The 27785-nt window shown below is 38.8% G+C and overlaps 1 protein-coding gene and 1 non-coding gene across 2 annotated transcripts; both read right to left on the reverse strand.

Annotated features, from left to right (window-relative positions):
• Positions 1-9359: 9359 nt before the first annotated feature.
• LOC111866989 (60S ribosomal protein L3) lies at positions 9360-26598 on the reverse strand. The gene is made up of 8 exons (XM_023856402.1): positions 26497-26598; positions 25152-25344; positions 18125-18293; positions 16854-16989; positions 15614-15800; positions 13911-14113; positions 9785-9940; positions 9360-9590 (listed from the first exon to the last, which is right to left on the reverse strand). Exons 1-8 carry the CDS (start codon positions 26497-26499, stop codon positions 9423-9425), a joined length of 1215 nt encoding a protein of 404 aa, XP_023712170.1. The 5' UTR covers positions 26500-26598; the 3' UTR covers positions 9360-9422.
• On the reverse strand, positions 17216-17288 carry LOC111867060. The gene has a single exon (XR_002843283.1). It is a non-coding gene; the product is annotated as a small nucleolar RNA U43 (small nucleolar RNA).
• Positions 26599-27785: the final 1187 nt, after the last annotated feature.

The raw sequence follows: 27785 nt of genomic DNA on the forward strand, positions 1-27785 counted from the left end.
CAGATGAGCATGACTCTCACCATTTATGCTTGCTTGGTAAGGTAATGGCAGCACAAGGAAAGGGCTATAAAATAATAGCATGCATTCACCACGTGACTGGCAGATATGACAGCCCAATTGCTGCTTATCTTTTACACATTCACAAAAAGACATAGCATTTCCTGATGGAATTCAAACTGAAACTTGTGGAAAACTTGATCTTGAAATATCACAAACAGATTAAAGGGCATCAGGGAGAACATCAAAGTCTGTCCATGCACATCCTACACTGTGTCAACAGCTTCAAAGTAAAATTCATATTGGAGATGTGTTACATGCTGAAGAAGNATCCTACACTACATCCTACATCCCTACTTCAAAGTAAAATTCATATTGGAGATGTGTTACATGCTGAAGAAGACAAGATACCAGTACAAACACTTTAAGTAGCTCTATGCGCTGCGCCATTTGTGTTATTAACATATGGACCAAATTAAGTAAGGAGAATGAGATTCAAAATGTAGCTAACTTATAAAAGTGTATCTGAATGGAAAATTATGGTGAAGAGTACCATTTCCTGGGTTGTAGTGCCATGTATTTTGGAAAAAGTTCATTGACATTTTAATGAAACATGGGTAAACTACCACAGAACTATATGGCATTACAAGTCGGATAATACCATTCATAGACACCATTGTGAGAACCTAAAATAGCAGTTGTACTATGAATGGGTGGGCATACCAAACCATAAACATAATGAGAATCACATTTATCCTTTTATCTATCCATCTATGGCTCTACAACCCTTTTGTTTGACCTTGGGCGCTTTTTCAGTTTCTTGATCTTTTACAGTCAGCAGGACTTCTTGGACAGGGGATCAGCCCCATCACAAGGGTGCTACCTGCACACACAGGAAAGCACAAACAGAATAAATGCACACTGGCATCCATGCCTCAAATGGGATCCGAACAAATGATCCCAGTTTTTGAGCAGGTGAAACAGTTCCTGCCTGGGACAGTGCAACCACTGTGATCAGGAAACTTATCCTTAGACCAGCCAATTAGAAATTTTTCCCAAGGGAGGAACATACACTGAGGGTGTTTGAGAACAGGGTGTTGAGGAGCTTCGTAACTTGTACTCTTCTCCAAGCATAATCAGAATGGTCACAGTGCGAGGGCCAGTTTTATGGCTCACCCCTCATACTCATAATCAGAATGACCAAGTCAAGGAGGATGAGGTGGGCAGGGCATGTAGCACGAATGGGGAAGAGGAATGCATATAGGATACTTGTGGGAAAGCCAGAAGGAAAGAGACCACTGGGAAGGCATAGGGTGGGTGGACAATATTAAAATGTGTCGATCTAGCTCAGGATAGGGATGAATGGAGGGCTCTTGTGAACAAAGTAATGAACTTTTGGGTTCCACAAAATGCTGGGAAATTCTAGAGTAGCTGCACAATTGGCGGTTTCTCAAGAAGGGCTCGCCTCCATGAGTGAGTGAGTGATGCCTGCCCATTGCTGGTCACCATTCAGTTGCTCTGTCACCTGCTGCTTACTTGCTCATCTCAACAGCACTGACACTTAGTATGATTAGTTGTCTTCAGTATAAACAAAAACTGTTTACAGTGTTGTATAGTGTTCAAAAATGAAATATAGTGTCAAACAGAAATTATTCATATACAATACCTTTTTACAGCATTCTTTGTAGAAAGCTTCAAAGGAAGTACCCTGGCCATATATTGTCATGTATAGCAGTGAATGACAACACTGTAACTGTGTTCTACAGGATCAGTGCAGGACAAAACGAATTCTTGAAACAGATGTACTAACTGAAGAAAAACTTGGGATGGCGGTACTTAATCAGAAGCAAGCCCAAAGACGTCACTGTCTTTTGGCTCTTCAGTTTGGGCTGGTGAAAAATCTCTCATATTGGTAGAGAGGCGCCAAAGTTAAAGCCTAATAAAACTACATTCATACACAGCCTTTTGCTTCCAGATTGGAAAGCAAAAATTCAGTACCATAGGTGGTCTCAGGAATCAGGATTCAATGTGCGTCTTGACCCACAACATAAATTTTATGCTGACATGTGATTCATCTAAGTGGTTACAGAAACACCGTAACATATTGGAGCACAAGCAAACATCATGCTGTTGACAAAGTGCCAGTGCACAATTTAAAACTTTGAATTTTGGGTGCAAATAGTGTGCAAATGATAAATTACACGTTGAACTGACTGTCACCCTTCTTCAGTCAACTGACTGCTGAAGAAACATTGTATGGGCACTTTATGCAAGATAATGCTATATCACACACTGCAAACAATTCTACCGATTCATTAGCTTATGTCTCCAGTAAATAAGTTGTAAGTTGAGGATTGTGGCCTGTGCAATTACTGATTTAAGTCCTTGTGACTTCTTTATGGGGCACACTGAGAGAAAGAATGTATGTGACCAACAAACACTCTTTGGAAGAATTTCAAGACACAAAATTTTTGCTATACCCATACACAGGCTTCAGCATGTCTACAAATATATTTTCACAGTGCAAAGCATATGTATGTAATAAGGTAAGTTAAATTACAGAAAAAAAAGGCTGTGAATGATCATCTACCGCTGTCTGCCTAGACAAAAAGAATCGCCATACCAGCTGAGAAAACTGGTGTAAGGATAAATTGGACACCTAGTACCCAACAATATTTGTCACTGAAGATATAACATCTAATAGATTTTGGTGTATTGTTTTGAATACTGATGACACAGTGTATACAAGATATGGTTTTGTGCGTGCACACACACAGATACATAATCACATAATCCATTCACACTAGCTCTAAGCACATAAAGAGGATGTACAGAAGTATTAACTCATGAAACCTTCTAGAATAAATCAATGTGTCACACAAACCATATAGTCATTATGTCAGTAACAATCATGTGTGGCGTGCTGTGGCTTTGCTGGCCCACCTTCTTTGATGTCAAGGTTATCAAGTTTAATTTCCAAATGCTAAATGCCAGTCAGGATTACATATTGTAGGCCTACACATGTGTAAGGCGGGCACGTGATAGTGTAGTTGGTTGAAGCACTATGCTACAAGCCAAAAGGTTGCAGGTTCAACATAATCTTAATGGCCAAATATATATAAACTACTGTCCTTGCAATTCAAATGGTTCCTAGGAACACAAAATTTACCCACCCAAGTCCAGGTTCAATTCATGAAACATGTTCCACCTCAACAAATAATTATAACTAAGTGGCAAAATAAGACAGTGGACAAAAAGGAAACTGTAGCAGCATGTTTGTACATTTCAAAGCAGCCTGTGGCTCAGTCAGGAGACGGCTGAACCAGCCAAAGAATCCTCACAGATGGTAGGGCCTGGTGTTGCTAGGAGGGAAGTGCCTGTTTCCCCATTCTACCATCCCTTGCCTAATTCTGCAGAATGAGTGGAAATGCAGTAAGAGAAGCCAAGATGAAATGGTAGACCAAGTAGGGGAAGAGCCTTGATAATTCTTTACCTGGCTCCACTATACATGACATACAAAACACAGCTGTACAAAATAAACTCATAACTTTCTAATTTAATGATCTGTATAATCACACACAAAAATTCAAGCAGACCCACAGAGTACTTTCAAGCACCTCACTACAGCATGTTTCAATGACCTACCACGCAAGTGAAACAAGCCATATCCAATCAGCATTCTTTACACATTTAGTAATCTTCAAAAACAACCAGTTAACCATATCAATTATCTAAAGTTCCCATATTGTACTAAAAATTACTGTCCTCTGGGCTGTATTGCTGTTGTGTCTGGTAGAAAGGTTATCTTTCAGCCACACTACACCATGTCACACTTTCATACTGCAGCACAGAAAATGCAGATATCAAAAAACTACTACTTACTTATTACAACATTCTCTTATATTAACAAAAAAATTGAATACAGCAGTCAAAACATCTCAGTATTATTATAAATGTTAAGTGAGGAGTCACTGAAAATGGTCTGGGATTTGATGTTGAAACATACAATTCTACTGTGGCACTAATATTTCTACTTTCATAAGGAATGTAATATTTAATACTGCTGAAAGGCAGGCCAGAAGTCTTAAATGTACAAGTTACTTTGAGTTAATTTGGAATTGGTAGTTTTTGTTTATACTCTGTAAATTACTGAAACTTAATTATAAAATCTTGTAATTAAAGAAAATATGGCTATCATATTTTTAACACAACAGCCCGGCACAATCATAGAACTGCCTTACCTTACACGTCCCCTCATGGATATGGACTCGTGTATGGTTAACTATGACAACTACCTGGAGACTAAGGAAAACCACAAAAGCATGTCCCTGCCAGGGTTTGAACTGGGTACCTCCCAAATACAGATCAGAAGCATTACTGCTAATGCAAACTTGCTCGTTACTTTTATGAAGAATCAATTTGCAAAGCCGGATGGCAATATTCTAGAAAAAGAATATTTGTACTAAAATTCTATCAGCATGCAGGATGAAGTTAAGCATTTCCTTCCCCAACTACACAACAAACAAAATACCAATACTTCTACAGTCAGTCTGATCCCAGGTCTGGTCAAGTGGGATTTGTGGTGGACAAAGTTCTGCTGGGGCAGGTTTTCTCAAGAGTACTTCAGTTTCCCTTGCCAATCTTCATTCCACCAATTGCTCCACAATCACCCTCACCTATCATCTGGGGCTGGTACAATAGGCCAGAAATGGCCACACTACAAGCGACCCACTAGCAATAAAATAACTTCTACAATCTGTCCAACGTTTATTCCAATCTGATAATCTAAAACTGAAAATTAAGAACATGCGAACACCTACACAGAACCTTGCATGTTATATATTTAGATAATGTAATGTAATGGTGTGATGAAAGCTCTGGAATTATGAAATTTCATATTACAATACCATTGAATTGAGCAATTACACTTTTTCAAAGATGTTTATAAAATCCTGACAATATTGACCACAGCATTGGTAACAGGATTATTAACAAATGTGGCACAGTTGGTGTAATGAGAATTCATTCAAACCCACCAAAGTGCCACTCTATCCATAAATTCCATATGCCCTGATCCAGTGGGGCATAGTATGTTTACTGGCCACTTTACAATCCCACTAACACCCATCAGCCTCATGATCAGACTTGCCAAAATCTGTTCTCTTGCTGCTCCTACTATAGAACTACATATCAGGGTCAGCTCTAAGTCAATGAATCAGCATGGATCAGATCTATTGGCACTAAGGTTTTATAATATAGCGTAACTAGATGGAAGAAGAATAACACACAATCATAGCAAATCTTTCAGTAAACACTAATTTTATTTATATATTTAATTTCATTTAACACATTCATTCGTAACTCGGCAAACTGGTTAACGTCATGGTCATCTATCGTCGTTGGATTACATTGGCCAAGAACACTTGGTCTCAATCATGAGTTTTGTTACCTCAGCAGGATCATAGTTGTCCATGTTCTGGCTTATTTGCCTCGTTCCAATAGAGTAATCTGCCCTATAAGGAAAGATCACAAGCAATTTCCACATGATCCGATCTTCACAACCACTGTTGCAAATACTGAGCTGTACTCACAAAACTCCCTCGTTGGTGTCTCCACCTTATTGTGGTGAGGGGGTTTGAGTATGCCAAGGACCCTGAGAGCTATACCAGCGGTAGCGTAGCTACTGGCAGGGCCTCCCTTGCTGGACAGGTCAAAGGGTAGGCATCAGACGAAGAGAGACACCAAAAACTGATGCCGGAAGCAGCGTCATCAGTAGCGACTTGAAGCACAGAGCAAATGATGCTCGAGATGGTTCAAGTTCGTATAGCAGCAGGCGTGACCAGAGTGGTTTGAACGGCTGCTGTACTGCGATGTGGAAAGCAAATGGAAAAACTACCACATTATCACTTTTCCTGGATAGTCTCTTTCCAAAAACAGAGATACCATATATGCGAGATGTTTCCTCTGGAGGCAAAACAATCCGGAGGTAAACTACTCCCCCAATCGGATCTCCGGGGGGGAGTGTTTCTAGAGGAAATGTCATGCAGGCGTTACAACAAGAAAAAGTGCGAAGATCAGAAGAAACAGCATGGATACAAGATTGGAACATGGAATGTCAGGACCTTGAATCAAGCAGGAAAATTGGAGAATTTGAAAACGGAAATGCAGAAGAATGAAGTGTCTGTGCTAGGTGTCAGCGAAGTGCGGTGGAAAGGACAAGGTGAAATAAGAAGCGGTGATTATACAGTGTATTATTCCGGAGGTGAACGGGCTGAAAGAGGTGTGGCAATAGTGGTGCATAAAAGTGTAGTGAGGAGTGTTGTTAAGAAGATTGCTTGTAATGACAGAATTATTGCTCTGAAGTTAAAGGCGGAACCGGTAGATATACTGATTATACAAGTGTACATGCCAACATCAGAGTATGAAGATGATGAAGTGGAAAAAGTGTATGACACAATTGAAGAAATTCTTCAGGAAGATGGAAGAGGAGACACAAACAGCATCATATTGGGAGACTGGAACAGCATTGTTGGAGATGAACCATATCAGAATATTGTTGGATCACATGGACTAGGAAGACGGAATCACAGAGGTCAAATGCTTATTGACTTTTGTGAACGAAATGGATTGATTGTTACCAACACTTGGTTCAAGAAGCCAAAGAGAAGAATTTACACATGGAAGGCACCTGGGGATTGGAAGAGGCATCAGCTGGACTACATCCTTGTGAAACATCGATTCAGAAACAGTGTGAAGGATGTGAAGACGCTTCCTGGGGCAGACATTGACTCTGACCACAACTTGCTGGTTGCCAAGTTCCGAACCAGGTTGAAGAAAATTATAGGATTTCGAAAGCGCAGACCCAGATGGGATTTGGAGAAGTTATATGCTCAAAGACAAAGCGTGCAAGAGACTCTAGAAGAGAAACTCGGTGCAATTGAAGGTGAAAGCGGAAATGCTGAAGCGCAGTGGAACGATATAAAAGAATGCATGTTAGATACTATCAGTGATTTGGTAGGTAAAGTTGAGAAGATAGCAAGAAAACCATGGGTTACACAGGAGATGATGAGTAAAATGGAGGAGCGAAGGAAATGGAAGAATGTCAACAATGAAGAAGGCAGGAGGAAATACAGGAGACTGAGGAATGAATTGAAAAGAGCCACGGACAGGGCCAAAAAGGAATATCTTGAGAAGATATGTAATGAGATTATGGAATTTCAAAGAACAGGCCGTTATGATTTGATGTACATGAAGACAAAAGAACTAGGATGGAAAGAGAATCATGGGATTCAAAATGTTGGCATCGAAGACTCCCAGGGGAATAGAATAGTAGATCAGAGGCAAGTGCTGAAAATTTGGGAAAATTATATTTCAGAACTATATGATCGACCTAATCGGCCAGAAACCTTAGAAGTTGAACCGGAAGAAGAAGTAGATACAGACGAGAAAGGACCATATATTTTACAAAGTGAGGTGGAAAAAGCTATCAAGGAAATGAGGAAGGGAAAGGCTACAGGAGATGATGATGTACCTGGAGATGTGCTCAAGTTACTGGGAGAAGGTGGTTTGAAAACACTGACAAAACTAATGAACACCATATATGAAAGTGGAGAGTGGCCCAAGGACTTTACAGAAGTTACAATGATTGCCTTAAAGAAAAAGACAAAAGCTACAAAATGCAGCGACCATCGCACAATAAGTCTTATTGCACATACAGCAAAGATAATAGCAAAGATACTTAAAAGAAGAATTGAAAGGAAAATAGAGGATGTACTTGGAGAAGATCAGTTTGGATTTAGAAGAGGAAAAGGAACCAGGGATGCAATTGGGATGATGAGAATTATAGCGGAACGAACTTTGGAGATAGATGAAGAACTGTGTGTTTGCTTCATAGACTGGCAGAAGGCATTTGACCGGGTAAACTGGACCAAATTAATGCAGATCCTGAAAGAAACAGGTATCGATTGGCATGAAAGAAGATTGATTAGCAAATTGTACATGGATCAGAAAGTTAGAGTACGACTGGACAGGGGGGAGACAGGAAGTGTGCAGATTGGAAGAGGAGTTCGACAAGGATGCTGTTTATCACCAATTCTGTTCAACTTGTACAGCGAATGCCTTACCAAGGAAGCTCTGGATGGGCTCGGTGACTTCAAAGTAGGAGGGCAAATTATTCAAACTGTGAAATATGCAGATGACCTTGTGTTAATGGCTAAGGAAGAAACTGTGCTACAGGGCATGATTGATAGACTAATTGAAATTGGAAGGTGCTATGGCATGGAAATGAATGTGGAGAAAACAAAAGTAATGAAAATTTCGAGACAACCAACCCCAGTCACAATAAAGATAGACCAAAAACAAGTGGAGAATGTGAAATGTTTTAAATATTTGGGTAGCTTGTTAACAGATGATGGAAGGTGTACTTGTGAAATTAAATCCAGGATTGCCATGGCAAAAGCTGCATTTAGCAAGAAGAAGAATCTTTTTACCAGCAAATTGGACTTAAATTTGAGGAAGAAACTAGTGAAATGCTACATTTGGAGCATAGCTCTGTATGGGGCTGAAACATGGACACTTAGGGCAGTAGATCAGAAACATCTGGAAAGTTTCGAAATGTGGTGTTGGAGAAGAATGGAGAAGATCAGTTGGACCGATTATGTGAGAAATGAAGAAGTGTTAATTAGAGTCAGTGAGCAGAGGAATATCCTACATGAAATAAGAAAACGGAAGGCTAATTGGATTGGTCATGTTTTACGCAGAAACTGCCTTCTAAAAGAAGCTATCGAAGGAAAGATAGATGGGCGGATAGAAGTGACAAGAAGACGAGGAAGAAGATGCTGGATGACCTTGGGGACAGAAGAGGATACTGTCATTTGAAGAAGAAAGCTCTAGATCGCATTAGGTGGAGGAATTGTTTTGAAGGAGACTGTGGACCTGTCGTCTTGACAGATTACTGATGATGATGATGACTCACAAAAAAAGTAAAGTTGTCACTGCACACCATGCAGGCATATGCAAGAGTGAATATAGAGATCCACGTTTTTCTTGACCTCAGCACTTAACTAGCGAAGAGCAGAAACCAAAATGTGTATGTAATGTACATCCCATGCTATAATCTTTACTTATGACCTATTTTTGATAAATCATTACATTAAAAGTTATGACTGCACAGAAAGTAAACTCTGAAAGCTATATCTTTAAGCACGTCACTCTCCTCGGTAAATCTTATAAAGGCCTTAATTTAAACAAAGTACAAACATATGCAGCTGTGCTGATATGAGATTGTGCCTTTAATGCACAATAAAGGGAAACAGGACATTGGTGCATAAATCCAAATGATCAGGACTAAAAGATAAAAATCATTACAGCATGTAACACACTATTAATTTTATTTCATCTCATATTACAGCAAGATGCAACAAAAGTTACTGTGCACTTGTTTCTTCTTTGACACGATCTTTCTTAAGCTGACCCATGAATGCTGCCTTATCAGCTGCGGTCTGGAAACGACCGTGACCAAACTTTGAAGATGTATCAATGAATTTGAGTTTGATATTTTCAAGTGCCTTCCTCTTCGTGTGAACAAGTAGAGACTGCAGGGGGAAAACAAAATTAAAACCAGGACAAGACTTCATTTCATTAGACGTGTAGAAATATATGCTACCTCAGTTCTATCATTGAACAACACATGTATCTTCAGAATCCTTTTGGCTCTAGAGAAGTCATCACCAGTAGCATTCATGTACGAATATGTAATTACACAAACAATACTGAAATTTCTTTTTACCTTGCGCATACAGATAACTCTCTTCTTGGGGCCCATAACACATCCCTTCAACATCACATAATCATTATTGACCTCACCATAATGAGGGAAGCCTCCCATTGGTGTGATTGTCTTCTCTGTGAGATCATATTCTGTAGAGGCATTGTTCCTCACAACCTGAAAAGGAACTCACTGCACATAGGCCACGGAAAAGTGGATGACAGCACTCAAAAGATTTCCTCCTTTCTGCTTGCTGTAGTTCAAAACATATCCTGTTTACTGCATTTTACTTTCTGTAATTTATCAGTGTTTTCTTTGTACAATGTCTTACACGTTATAATTTAACATTGGGCAAACCAATTTTCTCAACTCCTGGATAATCCACTCCCCCATTAATTGGCAATCTAATGCATTTGAACCTTAAATAATAATTCATGGCAAAAATGAGATTTCCTATAATATTCAAGTTAACTGAGTAACACGCCGAACAGAATGTGGATATAACATTTCTAACTAATAAAAGTTTTAATTACCAAGACAAGTCAGCTAGGCCTTTGAATCGATGCCCAGTATCATATTCAGCTTAGGGACAAAAACAAAAGAATTTCTAGTGTCAAAGACTGATCTTTTGTTAATGAACCAACATTTTTATTAAACTGAACATAAGTTATTTAATGAACCAACATTTTTATTAAACTGAACATAAGTTATTTAATGAACCAACATTTTTATTAAACTGAACATAAGTTATTTAATGAACCAACATTTTTATTAAACTGAACATAAGTTATTTAATGAACCAACATTTTTATTAAACTGAACATAAGTTATTTAATGAACCAACATTTTTATTAAACTGAACATAAGTTATTTAATGAACCAACATTTTTATTAAACTGAACATAAGTTATTTAATGAACCAACATTTTTATTAAACTGAACATAAGTTATTTAATGAACCAACATTTTTATTAAACTGAACATAAGTTATTTAATGAACCAACATTTTTATTAAACTGAACATAAGTTATTTAATGAACCAACATTTTTATTAAACTGAACATAAGTTATTTAATGAACCAACATTTTTATTAAACTGAACATAAGTTATTTAATGAACCAACATTTTTATTAAACTGAACATAAGTTATTTAATGAACCAACATTTTTATTAAACTGAACATAAGTTATTTAATGAACCAACATTTTTATTAAACTGAACATAAGTTATTTAATGAACCAACATTTTTATTAAACTGAACATAAGTTATTTAATGAACCAACATTTTTATTAAACTGAACATAAGTTATTTAATGAACCAACATTTTTATTAAACTGAACATAAGTTATTTAATGAACCAACATTTTTATTAAACTGAACATAAGTTATTTAATGAACCAACATTTTTATTAAACTGAACATAAGTTATTTAATGAACCAACATTTTTATTAAACTGAACATAAGTTATTTAATGAACCAACATTTTTATTAAACTGAACATAAGTTATTTAATGAACCAACATTTTTATTAAACTGAACATAAGTTATTTAATGAACCAACATTTTTATTAAACTGAACATAAGTTATTTAATGAACCAACATTTTTATTAAACTGAACATAAGTTATTTAACTTGTTAGCCAATACACCTTTTGAAGATGTAAATGCTCAACACAGGTACCAGAATGGCTTATAAATCTATTAGGCATGTAAATACGCTTAAATCACAGTATTAGGAAAAAGTCCAAGTTTGAAACAAATAAAGCAGACATCTTGAATATGTGAAGCTCCAAGAGCACTGAGACCAAAGTTCACTCCACTTCACACCGTAGGGAAAGGACATGGCTTACATTCCTTTACACCTAGAAACTGAAACCTGCCTGACCCAATTTGCAACCATGAAAGGTAACCTAAACCTCATCAGTAAACCAGATTCAGAATATTAATGCCAACATGAACAATTACACACTATAACGACTTCAATTTATTTCCCTTTCTCGGTGCAGAGGGGAATATAGTGCACTTGAGGGGGAACAGGTCAATCCATGAACATTTAACCATGGCCTCCATTAGTAACAAGCCAAAAACTTCTGCATTTGAACTGTTGCACAATTTAACAGATCTTAAAGGCCAATCGCCACACTGAACTATTTTAGGCATGAAGACTACACAGATGAAACCAATTTTCAAGGACAAGAAAGCACATTCTTGGAATGAAGTTACACAGCAATGTCCAGAAAATTTATCACTCTTACAAGCGATACCTGACGTTCCACCAATTCTTGGAATTTCGTTTGCCAAACCTGGACTAGCTGGCAGCAATCACTGTACCAGACATATTAACCTCAGCTATAAGATTGCAAAGGACAGCACACACAACTGGGATATGATACTGCACAGTCTGCCAGAAGATTACCAGTGTTTCAGAGAAATGTGATACCTCCATCTTTCAGCTCGAAGAATACCTCACACAAGGAGAGCAACTGCTTTCCTGCACTGCTCACTCTTCAGTCATGAAAAGTGAGGCAGTACATTCCCTTGAAACAATGACGAACTTCTGTCTGGCTACATGGCAGCCCTATTCATGGCCGAGAATCAAAAACCTTGCAATACATGCACCTTGCCACGCTTCCATAGACACCCAACTCCCAAGTCTGAGACAATAGACATTGGCTTTAACCTTTAACGGCCGAATGTTATAATTATTCGCATCAAGTAGCACCCCGAGCTGGCCGAATGTTATAATTTTTAGGGACAAGCCACATGCTTCCTTTGTGAGTGCTGGCAGTTTGACCTTGGGTTTGAAACCCAAACAAACTCATGAACGTTCATGTCAGATGTTTGTTAGCTCTGAACAATGAAATCGTTTATCAGGGTACTGGTTTCGAAACTATTTACGTTTAGATATGACTGTTTATGACCTGGTGAGCCAATAGAGGTCAGCTTTGTTTTGAGAAGTTAGAGGAGGAAATATTCGTAAGCACTTTCATAGCAGTGCTGACAGAGCTTTCAAGGAAGTGTGGCTCATTCAGGGATTGGTTTGCAGTGTTGAATTCTCAGTTAGGACGTCAGTGGCGGATTTACTATATTTTGTTAAAAGTTAGGAAGTCAGTGTCAGACTCCTGTATTTCTTTTATATCATTTTTATTGTGTATCTCGGAAGTGGTATAAATACACTGAGCCAGTGTTACTTTGTGCGTAAAGACATCTTCGTCACTGTGACTTTCGGTATCAGTGGCGGACTGGCACTTTTCGACTGCTATTGCAATTACTTTGCATCACAATTTTGCGAGTATTCTTCCACCTACTAGACATGTCTGTTCTCAATGAATATCTGTTACACAAGTCATGTGATGGAAAAATGACGCACAAAAATTTCCGCGAAATTTTGGTGCGTGATTTGATTCTTCAATCACATGAGGCGAATATCACGGTCAGTGGTGTTTTTCGAGGGAGGCCAAGTTCATCTGGGGCCCAACTGAGTCGACTGGAGGTGAAACATTCAAAACACTGACCAGCTAAAGGGAAACAAAGACGTTTGTTCTATAAACAAGAAAAGCGGGAGCACGCTTTACCGCTGTAGAGTGTGATGTCGCGCTGTGTGATGGACTGCTTCGAGAGTGGGACACGCGCGTCAGAGTGAAACTGTGAAGCGATGCAGTCCAACCCGTGTACAGTCCGAACCAAATATTATTGTATATAGTGTCGTCATATTTACATCGCCACCACGATTCAAGGTTGAAGAAAAACAACATGTAAGTCCTTTGGAATTTCATAACGTATATAATAATGATTATATTTTGCACTTCATGACAAAATACTCACAGTTGATTTTCATTTGTAAAACTTGCCCTTTTGTATATATGTAGAAAATTTTATTGTCTTTCAGGTTCTTTTTAGTTCATATTCCGATGTTGCATAGAACGGAAAATATGCATTTTTTTCTGAAAGTTTGCAATGTTAAAGACTTAGGGCCATTTAAATTCCGGCCGTAGGGAGCTGCAGGCAATTTAAAAGTCCGTACGTTAAAGGTTAATACTTCGACTTCAATTTTACAATTCTAACCACTGCCACCAACCAGTATCAAGTTCACCTGTGCATACAAATGCACAGGATGCTATGAAGAGCAGCAACAAGCATATACCTTGCCATCCTTTGTGTGAATGCCTTGACCAATACGGTAAATCTTCTTGTTCATCTCTGTACGATGGTGGTACCCCTTCTGACCAGCCCTGGCAACTGTGAAGGATACTCTACTAGGGTGCCAAGCTCCAATACAAGCAACCTTCCTCAGACCCTTGTGAGTCTTGCGCGGTAATTTCTTTGTATGCCAACGAGATGTTACACCTGAAATTGGTTTCAAGACCCGAGTACCTCAAAAGACTAATTACATTTAGTTTCCTTTTCTTTTGAAGATAAGGTATCACTTTAAAACAGTACACAGTAACAGTTCCAAACACTTCACAACAGCGAGAACTTCCGCTTAAGGTAGCTTTTGGGAACATTAAAACCACAAGTTAAAATTCACAAATGAAGGAACTGTTAACACAGATCACTGGAACATTAAAAATGATACACCTTGAATTGAGGAACATTAAACAGGGGGTCCAATGTAATTTTCTGACAAAGTTACTGAATATCACTACTGTGCATACATGCATAGGACAATTACAAGACAGGATGGATAGACAAGCCAGTGTCACACTATGAAGTTATCAACCATCGGGAATGCCTATGTAACATGGGATAAAAAAAAACAACCTTTGAAACATTGGTACCTACACCATGTACAGTCACATCCGAGGACCTTAATATTCATATGCACAGCTGTGAGAACCCAAGTCTTTGCTTAACAAATGACCATAAACATCTGAACAGCAACACATTATTGAGGTCATCACAGAATGGACATTTAAGAGCATTCTTTTAGGTCATGAAGCGTAGCTATGTGACGCCAATGTTTCAAAGCAACCTACTGCCCCATCTGAGCAGAAGTGTGTAGGTTTCTTCAAAACTTGGCTTATGTCCACTGGACTACACTGCATCACATCCTTGATGACAATGCCTCAATGTGATATGCTCCACCCTCTTTTAACATTCCACTGTTTCAACAGAATTATCTTCAAGTAATGCACATACAATATATTCAAAACCTCACTACAGCACCGGATGGCATTGTGTAGGGGATATCAGTAGGAAGGCAACATGGCTATCAACACAGCTTTATCAGAACCGCACCACTGTTCTTTCATCACATATCCACACTACATGCCATGCAATATGCATGCCTGTAAAAATATCAATTCTGTTCCATGTTAGTGAGTAGTATTCAATCTTTGGAAATGTAAAGCATAATTAGGACCATCTACTCTATGGTCAGGTACATAACATCTTATGTAGTCAAACTTATGGAAGCAAGTACTGTTAGTTCCTCGGAACTCTAGCCACGGTAGGAGTCATACCATCTCTCGCAGGGCTGGAGGAGCACTCTTATCAGCTTCTTGCTTGTTAGCTGGTACCAGTCGTAGCGGTTGTATTACGTGGTGTCTGTGTCACTATGACGCACAGACAATCGCACAGAACAATTCAGTGAGGCCAGGGAAGTAACAGCTAATGTTTTCTGCTCGGGGAGTAGCTATGAACATCACAGGCATACAGCTTTGCGAGCTCCACAACAGCGTTTACCTTTCCACACGGCTAAAGTTGCGAGGCACTAACTATACATTCAATTTTCAGTCAGCATAAGAATACGACAAAGTACGCTGCAAACAGAACCTAGTGACTTTCTAAAACAGCTAATGCCACAATGGCACCCTCATTCCCACAGAAGATGAGAGTTACACGTACCTTTGTAGCCTTTTCCTTTTGTCACTCCAATAACATCAATCATCTCATCAGGTCCAAACACTTGGGACACAGGAACTGGCTTCTCAAGATGCTCACGAGCCCACTGAACTTTCTGTTCAATGGTGCCTCCGTTCAGTTGAATCTCCATAATATGTGCCTTTTTCTGACGTTTCTTCAACAATTTCATCTAAAAAAAAAGCATATCCACATTAAGATTCTCAACTACAGCATGCACATTCATCTGTTCCTTGGTGATGAAATCTCTAACTGGACGGGACTGTTCCACCAGATAAAAAAATAAGCCACTACACACTGGCAAATGGCATAAACAGATTTTTCACTAAAAAGTAAATCACTATTTTATTTCTGTAATACTGGCTGGCACATCTCTTGTACTGACAATTTACCTTTATACAATTGCTTAATCTTTTTAACACGAAACACCATTCAGGTTATTCGATGTCATTTCAAATATTGCCAATTTTAGAAAATAACTTAAAACAACAAAAAAGCTATACATGTTCGAACATTTTTGGTTTTGCTTTACATCAGGCCACTCCATTTCATCCATATGAAGATTAAAATATGTTTTGCTATATGAATAGTGTAACAGGCATGGTTTTTCTCCCTGGTCACTGCCCAATGGACTACAGAAAGTTCATGGAATATGCCGTTCCTCCACTCATCCCTACTGACATAGGGGGCAGAGTTGCTCTCCGATACTGCAACTAGGACTATACTGCATAAAAGGCAGCTCCAGGGTTGCTATGGACTTTCAGCTCACTGGCAAACCAGGAACACAAAGCCCACGTATCGGTTTTGGTAACTTCAGAATGGTTGAAACAATAAGCAACGGCAGTTCAACGGAACTCTGCTAAAGATTTTTAATTTCACCCAACACAATGTCAACTATTATCTCAAAGAAATGTCCATACTTTGTACAAACTGCCACACCACATATCTCCTAAACATTTTGGAAATTGTACATAGCACAACAGGTACTGTCTTGTTGGCAGCTTTACGTTCTTCCGTTACCTTTACCCAACAATGAGTTCATTCACAATTAGGTTAATAGGTCAACTAATTGTAACTACTCTAACCTACATAATCACTTATGTCAAATAAAGTTTCATTTATTTACTCCACAATTATGCCAACTTACATGAACTGCAATACTGAAAACATGCACTTTAGTTAACCAGTCGCTCAGAGGGATGAAATGATTACAAAAATTCTTCACCTGTGTGTGTGCGATAACTCTGATGACCTTGCAGTATCGAACCAGCTTCCTGAAGTCTTTCTCGATTGATTTCTGACCAAGTTCATCCTGCCATTTCTTTGACGTCTTTGTGAAAGCCTTCTTCTTGGATTTGTACCTGTAAGTCAAAACAACATGGAGGCGGACGGGAACTGGGAGTTAGGTTTGGGCGTTAAAGAGGGTCGTCTCTTCTGTGAGCGGAGACGAAACACCTCAAATCCAGCCACAAATATGATGGTTTCTGGCATGGACCAATGGCTCTCATCTGAAGAGTGGAGAGCTGATATACATGCAATCAGTACTCAATAAAATGTTCCTATCACTCTTACGCCTGCTGAAACCATTACCTCAGACCGCCCTAGATAGTTTCTTCAACATTGATCAGAAATTTAACCATAAACATATCTAAATCATCATTGGTAGTGGATAATTTCCATCAATGAAAAGTTGAAAACCAGCATGGTGCAAGATCAGTCTGTAAAATGCTGAGTGAACCATTCAACACATTTTCCATGAATTACCCTATTCAGTATATGCACACTTTCATTCTTGTCTGGTGAAATGGGTGACATTTAATACTAGCAACCATCCTTCTTTGGTTACTGTCAACAAGATAACACACATAAAACTTATATAAAAGAAATAATTTTGTGGCCTACAGAAGTCAGATGACCATGTTAAAGGAGTGCTGGTCAGTAATGACATTTCAGCAATGACTTGGGCATGGCCAGCCATGTGTTTTACTCTGCACAACCCTCTTGGGCACATAGTGTAGTTGGTTGAGGCACAATGCTAGATGATTAAAGGTCATAGGTTCAAATCCTGAAGGTCATTGAATTTTTCAATTGACCCACCCCTTACAGCCAGACTATGGCCCTGGGGTAGACACAACCTCTTAACAGGAATGAGTGCACCGGGAATATTCCTGGGGGGCAAAGCGCAGCCAGTGCGTAAGACTGACAACCTCACTGCCATCTGCAAACAGTTCAGAAAATGTGGGAGCCTCAACACCCCACAACCCTGTGGGCCTTCACAGCCTACTACAGGGATAGCTTTACCTTTGAAACCCTCTTAGGAACAGATGGTGCATACCTTGTCAAATATTCAATTAATATAATTTCCAACTGATAAGTTCTGCCACTTCAAAGAAATACATTCCATATCAAACATGAACGGGTACAATTCACACTTAATTCAACATGCTGGCTTCCTATACCACGTTAAATAATGAAATACAATACAAAACACTTTACCAGTTCTTATAGAATCTGCGTCTACAATCCTCAGACAAATGCTCAGCCCACACAGTTTTCAAAGCACGCATCCCATGAGGGGTCTCAATGTAACCAACAACTCCAACTACCACCATTGGTGGGGTCTCCAAAATTGTCACAGCCTCCACAATCTCCTTCTTGTTTACCTCTGTAACACAAATCTACAAGTTGGCATCTTAGGCAGAAAATGAAAATTCAATCAGAATTACACTATCCCAAAATGAAAGATCAGCATATCTGGCACTACAGCTTCAAAGTTTCTGCCACAATTCTGAAACCTGTCTTTACTAGATTCTTTGTTGTGTGTTGTGTTCTCTGCAACGTCGCTTATCCAAGCTCAACGCATCAGTGAACATTTCTGAACTTCAAAAGAGGGCCGATGTGTCAATAGTCCAGACAGATCACAATGCCATTTCTCATTCTCCAGTTGCTCTCACACCAATTAGCGAGCTCCTGACACCATAAAAGTCCACTGAACTGTAAAGAAAACGTACACTATTCCCACGACCAAAGGTCACATATACACATCAAGACACTGTAGTGCCTTAAAGAGGAAAACAATTCACAATTTCTTGCAGGCTGCTACACACAGCAACATCCTGAAGATATACTACAGGCAATGCAGAACATGTTTCTCTTCTGAAATTTGCAAAATTGGTGATCCCACAGTTTCCAGCACCCACTTAGCAAAGAACCTACTTACCTATTCCTCTGCAAGACATGACCTCGCTTACACTATTTNATTCTGCTGCATGACCTACAGTCCCTCTTCAAGCTTCATTTCACACTGTACAACAGTTCCTACCAGTTCATAAAATTAAAATGGGAATTTCATGGAACAGCAAAGCTATGTATCATATGTGCAGTAGTCTATCCTCCATGTTCTGCACCACCACAACACATGTGTACATCTAAAAGTCAACATTTTAGCACAAAAATAGTTTATTCAAATCAGCATTTGAAATATCTTCATACATTTCTTCACCAATAAAACTGACAAGGCCATTCAGAAAGTAACCTCACTATTTTAGGCAACTAATGTAGCAGCAGGAGAGCCTGTACATGAGGTAGGGTCACAGGACTCATTGCCTTGTAAACCACCACATAACTGGCCACCTAATGTTTGTTCTTGTCTNCTAGAAAAGGCTACACAAAGGCCATTCAGAAAGTAACCTTACTATTTTAGGCAACTAATGTAGCAGGAGAGCCTGTACATGAGGTAGGGTCACAGGACTCATTGTCTTGTAAACCACCACATAACTGGCCACCTAATGTTTGTTCTTGTCTCTACAGTGAGTTGTGTCCTGTGACTGATAACACCAGCTGCTAAATTTGCACTGTTACTTCTTTCTTCACACTAAAAACACGGGTGCTGAATTATATGCAGCAGTTTAGGGCCAAATGTAATGAGCCTCTAAGGAAGTGTGTAGAATGTTCAAAGATGGGCAAACAAATGTACATGAAGAGCAAAGTGGTCGGCCATCTGTAGTGAGTGACCTTATTCAAAGTGTTAACCCAAAAATTTGTGAAAGACCATGATTCAGAATTTCTGAACTTTCATGCGAATTCCCACAAATTTCATGCACAGATCTTTACAGAGATTATCAGATAGGCTAGGCTATCACAAATTTCACGCACAGATCTCTACAGATTTTACAGGTAGATTAGGCTTCCAGAAGTTTTGTACAAGATGGGTTCCAAAAATGCTCATGTGTGCACAAAACGCAGGGAATAGCTTCAGCTTTGGCTTTCTTTACAGCGATACCACAAACATGGCAATGAATTTCTCAGTCACATGGAATGAGTAACGTGATGAAACCCGTTACTTGTGGATGCTGAAACTGAAGAGCAGCCAAAGTAGTGGATGCACATTCGCCAAACAAGCCAAAGAAGTTTACACAAACATCCGCTTGCCAGAAAACTGATGGCAACTGTTTTCTGGAACAGGAAATGAGTGCTGATGGTGGAATTAAAGCAACAAGGGGCCAGTTACACCAGAAGTGAACTGCATGCAAAACACTAAAAAAACTGTACAGCTATTCAGAGCAAAAGGCATTGAATGCCGACATCCATCATAGTGATCCTCCATGACAATGAGCAAACATACAGCTGCTCATACTGGTGCACTACTGGAGCATTTCAACTGGGCGTTGTTTGACCACTCCTTAGCCTTGATCTCGTTCTGAGCCAACTACCAGCTCCTTCCCTGCTTGAAGAACTGGTTGACAGCACTTCAACAATAATGAGTTGATGGAAGGTGTAGAAACATGGCTGAGCTTGAAGGAAGCACACGTCTTTGACGCTTGCAAAAAAAAGAAATGTATTCCCAATATGATACATGCTTCAATTCCAGCACCGACTACGCTGAAAAGTAGATGTGTATATATACATATATATTTTGTTTTTTCTCACTGCATGTTTTATTAACAGCTCATAGAGGTTACTTTCCTAATAGCACTCATTATGTCATGTAATTCAGCCCAAATAAATACAAACTTTTGTTGTGCTATATGAATAGTGTAACAGGCATGGTTTTTCTCCCTGGTCACTGCCCAATGGACTACAGAAAGTTCATGGAATATGCCGTTCCTCCACTCATCCCTACTGACATAGGGGGCAGAGTTGCTCTCCGATACTGCAACTAGGACTATACTGCATAAAAGGCAGCTCCAGGGTTGCTATGGACTTTCAGCTCACTGGCAAACCAGGAACATAAAGCCCATGTATCAGCTCTGATGACTTCTAACTATGAATTGATGTCCAATGAACAAAAGCAGTTCAATCTAACACTGATCAAGATTTTTAATTCCATTTAACCCACTGTGATGTACAATCTGCAAGACATGGTCAGCCATTATCAACAGCCATACATCCCTGCGGCATCTCAACTTCACCCGTATTAAACGCTTAACTACTTGATGGTCAATAGTAGAGTGAATTTACTTACCGTCTACACAACACGTTTTTATTATCACATTATCACTACATGTTTCGACCTTAAGAGGTCATCTTCAGGTGTATGAACACGGCTTTATTACACGCGGTCACATTCACTTTTCACTCATTCGACCTTGTATCTTTTTCAGACTTACGCTCACTAATATATCAAGTTCTATTTATAAAACACAGGTTAAAACTATTATTCTAATTTACTATACCTAGAAAAGGAAAGATGTTGAACACACTAGAAAGCTTCCACATATATGAATTAACTAAGAAAAATCTACAAATGAATGAAGCTTAACTGATAGCTATAACCCAATTTATGATATCTTAATAAAAACAAAATCAGCAAGAACTATAATATATCCCAGAACCACCTACACATCTTCACAGAACACCACCCCTACCCCACAGCCCACCCCCCACTAATACCACACAGGAACCAACTGAACAAGCAAGACACGTCAGTACCCATCACGACAACGATCGTAACAGATCCAGCAACATCAAAGAACGCGGAAGAACAGTAAGACCTCACAAACAAGTGAAAGTGTGACCAATAACATAACTTGAACCTCAATTCACGAACTTTTAACAATAATAATAATTAAACTAGCTTTTAAAAGAACTAGATACAGTTGTGAAAGTAAAATGAGACCAAAAAACAAGTGAAAGTGTAACCAGTGACATGAATTGAACCTCGATTCACGCACTTTTACTTAGAATTATAATTTTAACCTGTGTTTTATAAATAGAACTCGATATATTAGTAAGTCTGAAAACATACAAGGTCGAATGAGTGAAAAGTGAATGTGACTGCGTGTAATAATAGTCATGTTCATACACCTGAAGATGACCTCTTAATGTCGAAACACATAGTGATAATGTGATAACAAAACACATGTCGTGTAGACCGTAAGTTCACTCTACTATTGATTAAACACACAACAGGATGCAAGAAACGATTAAAACTGCTTGGATAGTCTTTTCATGAGTAAGAAAAGCATATTGCTTATTAATATACACCAAACAAGATATGAATTTCCCATATAAATGTAACTTCAATGGGGTAAGAGACAACCTCAATTCATACTAAACCAACAGCTCAAACAGTTTTTAAATTTCCATACAGAACTCCCTACAACCGAACATTCTGTAATCTTCCTGCATCAATAACCACAAAATGCTAAATTTGTAATAATGGTACAAAGGATTAACAGTTCATCACAAGAGGTTAGGCTCCTTTACATATATCGGTGTAATTCCAAGATGGGATAGGACATTATGTAAGGAATCAGTTAACCCTTTCCAGTCAAAGGTTGATATATTATCAACTAAGTTTGTTTTATATTTCTGCAGTCATATTTTGAGCATATGTCAATAGTTGGCCCTGTAGACTATCCCAACATATGCTTGAATCTTTTGTCTGCCTCCTTCTTCCATCTGGAAGTCATAATTTGAACTTCTTGAGGAATGAATGCCATTTATACATTATGCCATGTCACATGTTACTAGCATGCTTTTACATCAAGAGGCCCTCTAGATTGAAGAAACTAGATATAATACCTTGTGTGGTGCAGATGAAGGATCTAGTAATGAAAAACTCAATATTGACTATCATGAGATTAATTTGGAAATTGAAGGACAAACTGTGAGTGAAGAATCAAGCAACAAAATGTCAGAGCGAAATAAGTGTTGTTGCATGTTGATGCACATGACAATGGGCAATGGTGCTGGTTGGGAAATGATGCAACTGAATAAAGCAATTTCCAAAAAATTCTATGCTAGGTAATGATGCAACAGAATAAAGCAATTTCCAAAAAATTCTATGCTAGGTAATAACACTGTAATAGATGAATCAACAGTTGGGTTCAAGCGCCAAAGTGGGGAAACAGATTTGCATTGACTGGAAGTGACACTCATGTTCACAGTGTAATTCCAAATTATTGAAAACTGACAGGCATTGTGTTAACTTACCATGCTCTGAAAAACCGTTCATTTCAAGAATAGTTCTTTCCTTGATATACTCAGTGCGCCTGGTATTGAATACTACCCCCATTTCACTGACATATTATAGCAGTGCTGCCCAAGAATTTGACCATCAAAAATGTCAAGTACACTACAACTTTATATGCCCTTCTTGCACAAACTTTTCATGCAAAATAGTTCACTTAATGGCTCGGCAGGCATCTAAAAACCCGACAGCTCAGCTATGGAGATTTCTCTAAACGCAACAACTGGAAAGGGTTAAGTAACATTTAAAAACACGACATGATTGATGGTTATGCCTACAATAGAGCTGACCAGTCCATAAACAACTCGGAGAAACTATGTCCTATTTTAGCACCCTGTTGCACTGATTCACATTCATAATGTGTATGTATTAACAGTCTTCAAGTGCATACAATCCCATTTACCACTTCTACACTACATGTTTTGGCAGTATGCTGCCATCTTCAGGTGTATCGATCAGTCAACTATTTCACTGCTTGCCTTTATATGTAATTTACAAATATTAAATATATATACAGTAGAACTTGGTTATAACGTCATCAAAGGGACCTAAAAATAGTGTCGTTATAAACGAACGTCGTCGTAACCGAAATGNTACTCACCAAATTACAGTAGATTACATCAATTGTTGTGCCTTACTGTACCTAGATACGAGTACAGTAATCAGTTATCTTCATCTGTTTCCTGTTACTTGCCCAATACACACTTTCTAAATTACGTTCAATGTCCATATCAGAGAAATTCAGGAATGAAAATGACGTTACATACGAGGTTGATGCATTTGTGCATGTCGTACTAAGCAAGGCATAAAAACAGTTGCTTTATGAGGAATTAGTTCGTACCATTGAATATTTGACGCAATAGACAAGGTGTCGCAGAAACTGAAGTTGCTATAACCAAGTTTTACTGTGTATATATATATATATATAAGGACATATACAAATTTAATATTATTTGTAAACGACATATAAAGGCAAGCAGTGAAATAGTCAACGGAGCGATACACCTGAAGATGGCAGCATACTGCCGAAACATGTAGTGTAGAAGTGGTAGATGGGATTGTATGCACTTGAAGACTTAATATATACAAATTATGAAACTCAGAGAAAATTAATGAATACATTTTTAAACAAAAGTGTAAAAAGGATAACTGGGAAAAAATTTCAATAAAGGCTATGGCCGGAATTTGTCTACAGGCAGCGAGGAAAATGACACATGCATTAGCGAGCAGTGCCACTAGCCATGTTTCAGGACAAATACTTCGCAAAATTCTGACACATTACGGCTCAAGATCCTTTTAGATGGAGACAGTAAGAATATGAAATGCTGGCAATATGGCTCTCTTTTTAAGTCACCAAAATACAGGACCAACACCACATTATCAACCCTATATATGCATATGCACCTATACTGTTAAAAACCAGATCTACACTGAATTCCCACCTAAGCATTTAAGTTATAGGATGGACCAGATAGTACAGAACCTAAGTCAAATTCATTACAATTTTTGGCCCCAAAATATAGCTGACTGCAACTATTGCACTGAGCCTGTGAAGCCAAATATGAACATGGAGACAAATATGGCAGATATTAAATCAATACAGGGAAAGTTAACATGTCCATGACAAATATTCCCATTCATCATTCCCTATTAAGATTTATTTTTTTACTTTAGTAATATTACTATGGAGTGAAGAAATGGTAACTGTCTTGCAATGTGACACTGTGGGCACCAACATTTTCGAGAGGCCTGCAGCCTCCACTTTCTACATTGTAGATGCAATCTATCTACCACACTGAAGAGTCACATCGAAGAAGACAGTAATATTGTCACCATTTGCATTATGTGCAACAAAATGGCCACAGCCCAAAGGACTATACAAATCACTGACGTGCCTATTTTCCACTCCACTCACGGGGCAAAATTACTTTACTTCCTAACAAGGACTAAATTATACAAAATGAAGAACCCACAGTGCACCAGGCTAAGGCCAACTGAACCAAACAAAAACTTGACCACCATTACTTTCGAAATACTTATCCCACTTACTTGATCCAGGTCTATCTGCTTCACGAACCACATGGGTCATTCCTGCTTTATAACCAATAAATGCAGTCAAATGGACAGGCTTTGATGGATCATCTTTCGGGAAAGCCTTCACTTTACCACGATGTCTTTGGGCCCGTTTCTTGGGATAGAATCCCATGGATCCATGACGGGGGGCGCTGAATTTTCGGTGAGACTAGAAATTAGAATGACTTCGTAACACTAAGCGTCCTTACAAAACAGGAAATGCTATTTCTCAAAATGCCGTCATGCCCAATTCTCAACCATATTACTTTGTGCCACATGCTCCTAAATATGAACCTAGGGCAAAAAAAGAACGGTAACAAGCTGCTCTTCTGCCATAAGTGACCGTTATCTTTCTTGCCTATTACAGTAACCTATGGTTGAAAAGGCTGTCACAAACTACCTCTCTGCAATATCCCTACTACCGAAACCTCTCATTCTAGGCCATGTGCTCCAGGATATTACATTAACCTACAGCTGAAAACGCGTTACACATAATCTAGCCATGCTCTAACCGCCATACTTGGCCCTTTACTACGCCACGTGTCACTCAGTACAACCTCCTTTTGCTTCTCATGTCCTAAATCTATAAACGAATTTGGTAATCGTTTAAATTTATCATACTCTATTTGTAATCGTTTAACAGGCTGTGTTCAACGAACTCTAATATAAACCCTTATGGACAACTGCCCGTTTCCAACCTAAGACCCACTGCAATAAAACCTATTTTCGAAATATGAGGCATTAAATATTAACAGGATATTACATTAACCTGCAGCTGAAAACGTGTTACACGTAATCTACCCATGCTCTAACCGCCATACTTGGCCCCTTACCACGCCACGTGTAACTCAGTACCCCCTCCCTTTGCTTCTCATGTCCGAAATCTATAAACGAATTTGGTAATCGTTTAAATTTATCATACTCTTAACGAATTTTGTAATCGCTTAACAGGCTGTGCTCAACGAACTCAATTATAAACCCTTATGAACTGCCCGTTTCCAACTTAAGACCTACTGCAATGCAACCTATTACGAAGTTTTTTTCGAAACACTAAGCATTAAATATTAAACTTCAGCGAATCCTAGACATCACTATCAACATAATGCACCTACAGAACACTCCGGAACAGCTTCAGGGGAGGAAAAATTTGCTAACTTCGCCACTTGCGGAAACCGTACCACTAGTAAAATTACGAATTATGAAATATAGCTCTACTATTTACTGCGGCACAATAAATCGTTACTATAAATTCGAAATAACTATCATAACATATTTAATGAAATACATGATTGAAACGGATACGTCCACAGACACAACTTACCATAGCGACGTACAAAGGAGAAAGATCTTCGTCCTGCTTCTGCCACGTATAAACTACATGCAGATATGTAACTCAATGCTATTGGCGGCCGCCGCATGACGTCATGTTTCTTCTGAGCGCAGCCATCGACGACATGGAGGCCATGGATCACTGATGGTCGGCCTCAATCGCAGGTAGGTAGCGTAGGTACGCTGTGGTGATCCGTGGCCACAACTTCGAATTTTTCTTCCATGTAGGGGCCTGAAAGCGATCAATAAGTGTTAATATTTCGACAATGAGAATAATATTGGCCTGTACGGTTAATACTTATGTAACTGTCAATACAAAATGTTGACGAAACCTTGATCGATCAGTTTCAAAACACAGTCACAGGAGCAAGACACAACACAAAGCACAATACACACATGAAAATAGGAAGAATACTCCGATAGAAGAAGATAGGTGTGACTTGCGTATTGAGATACGACATAAGGATGACAAATCCTGAATAGTTTTAATATTTAAAATTTATCATTATATATGACGAATATATATTTTAGTTATTTTAATAGTTGGACGAGAAGTCCTATGCGGTGCGGATGTGTATATGTCGTTGCTCCGAAGAGCAGTGTTTGTAGTTACGTAGACTTAAAGTCTAAGTGGGCATAGTGAGTGAATCATTACGTGAACTATATATCGGGGTGTTCAATCTTGTTTATATTCTCGATAATCCATGATAAAAGTGGAACAATCCTCTAGTGCATAGTACTATATAAGTGCATGGCCTATGCCCACAACTATATACATTCACCACCATCAAACATTAATGATTACACAGATCAAAATATACCATCTTCATATATAAACATGCCGATACTCACATCATACACGCAGCCGCCTGCAACTCAACAAGGAGTCTCTCAGAATCCCATCATGTATTGTAGTCAACCTCAACAGAACGTGCAAATGACCAGCCAAATGCAGTATTATAATCACAATTTTCCAGCTCTACCCAAACAAGGAAACGACTGGCAAACTGTTCCACGCGCCAGGAAGAGAGCGAGAGATCATGAAGTGAACGACTACTGGCTCGGAGAGGCAGTGTCAACTAGTAACAGGTACCGTGCCCTCTCAGAAGAAGAAATGGACTCAGTACAAGAAGACAGTTCAAAAACCAGGGAACCTAAACCCCCTCCTATATTCATCGCAGGTATTAAAAACATCAAAACTCTGAGTTCATCATACACGCAGCCCCCTGCAACTCAACAAGGTGTCTCTCAGAATCCCATCATGTATTGTAGTCAACCTCA

This window comes from Cryptotermes secundus, unplaced genomic scaffold (genome assembly GCF_002891405.2).
Source record: "Cryptotermes secundus unplaced genomic scaffold, Csec_1.0 scaffold125, whole genome shotgun sequence".
NCBI classification, from domain to species: Eukaryota; Metazoa; Arthropoda; class Insecta; order Blattodea; family Kalotermitidae; genus Cryptotermes; species Cryptotermes secundus.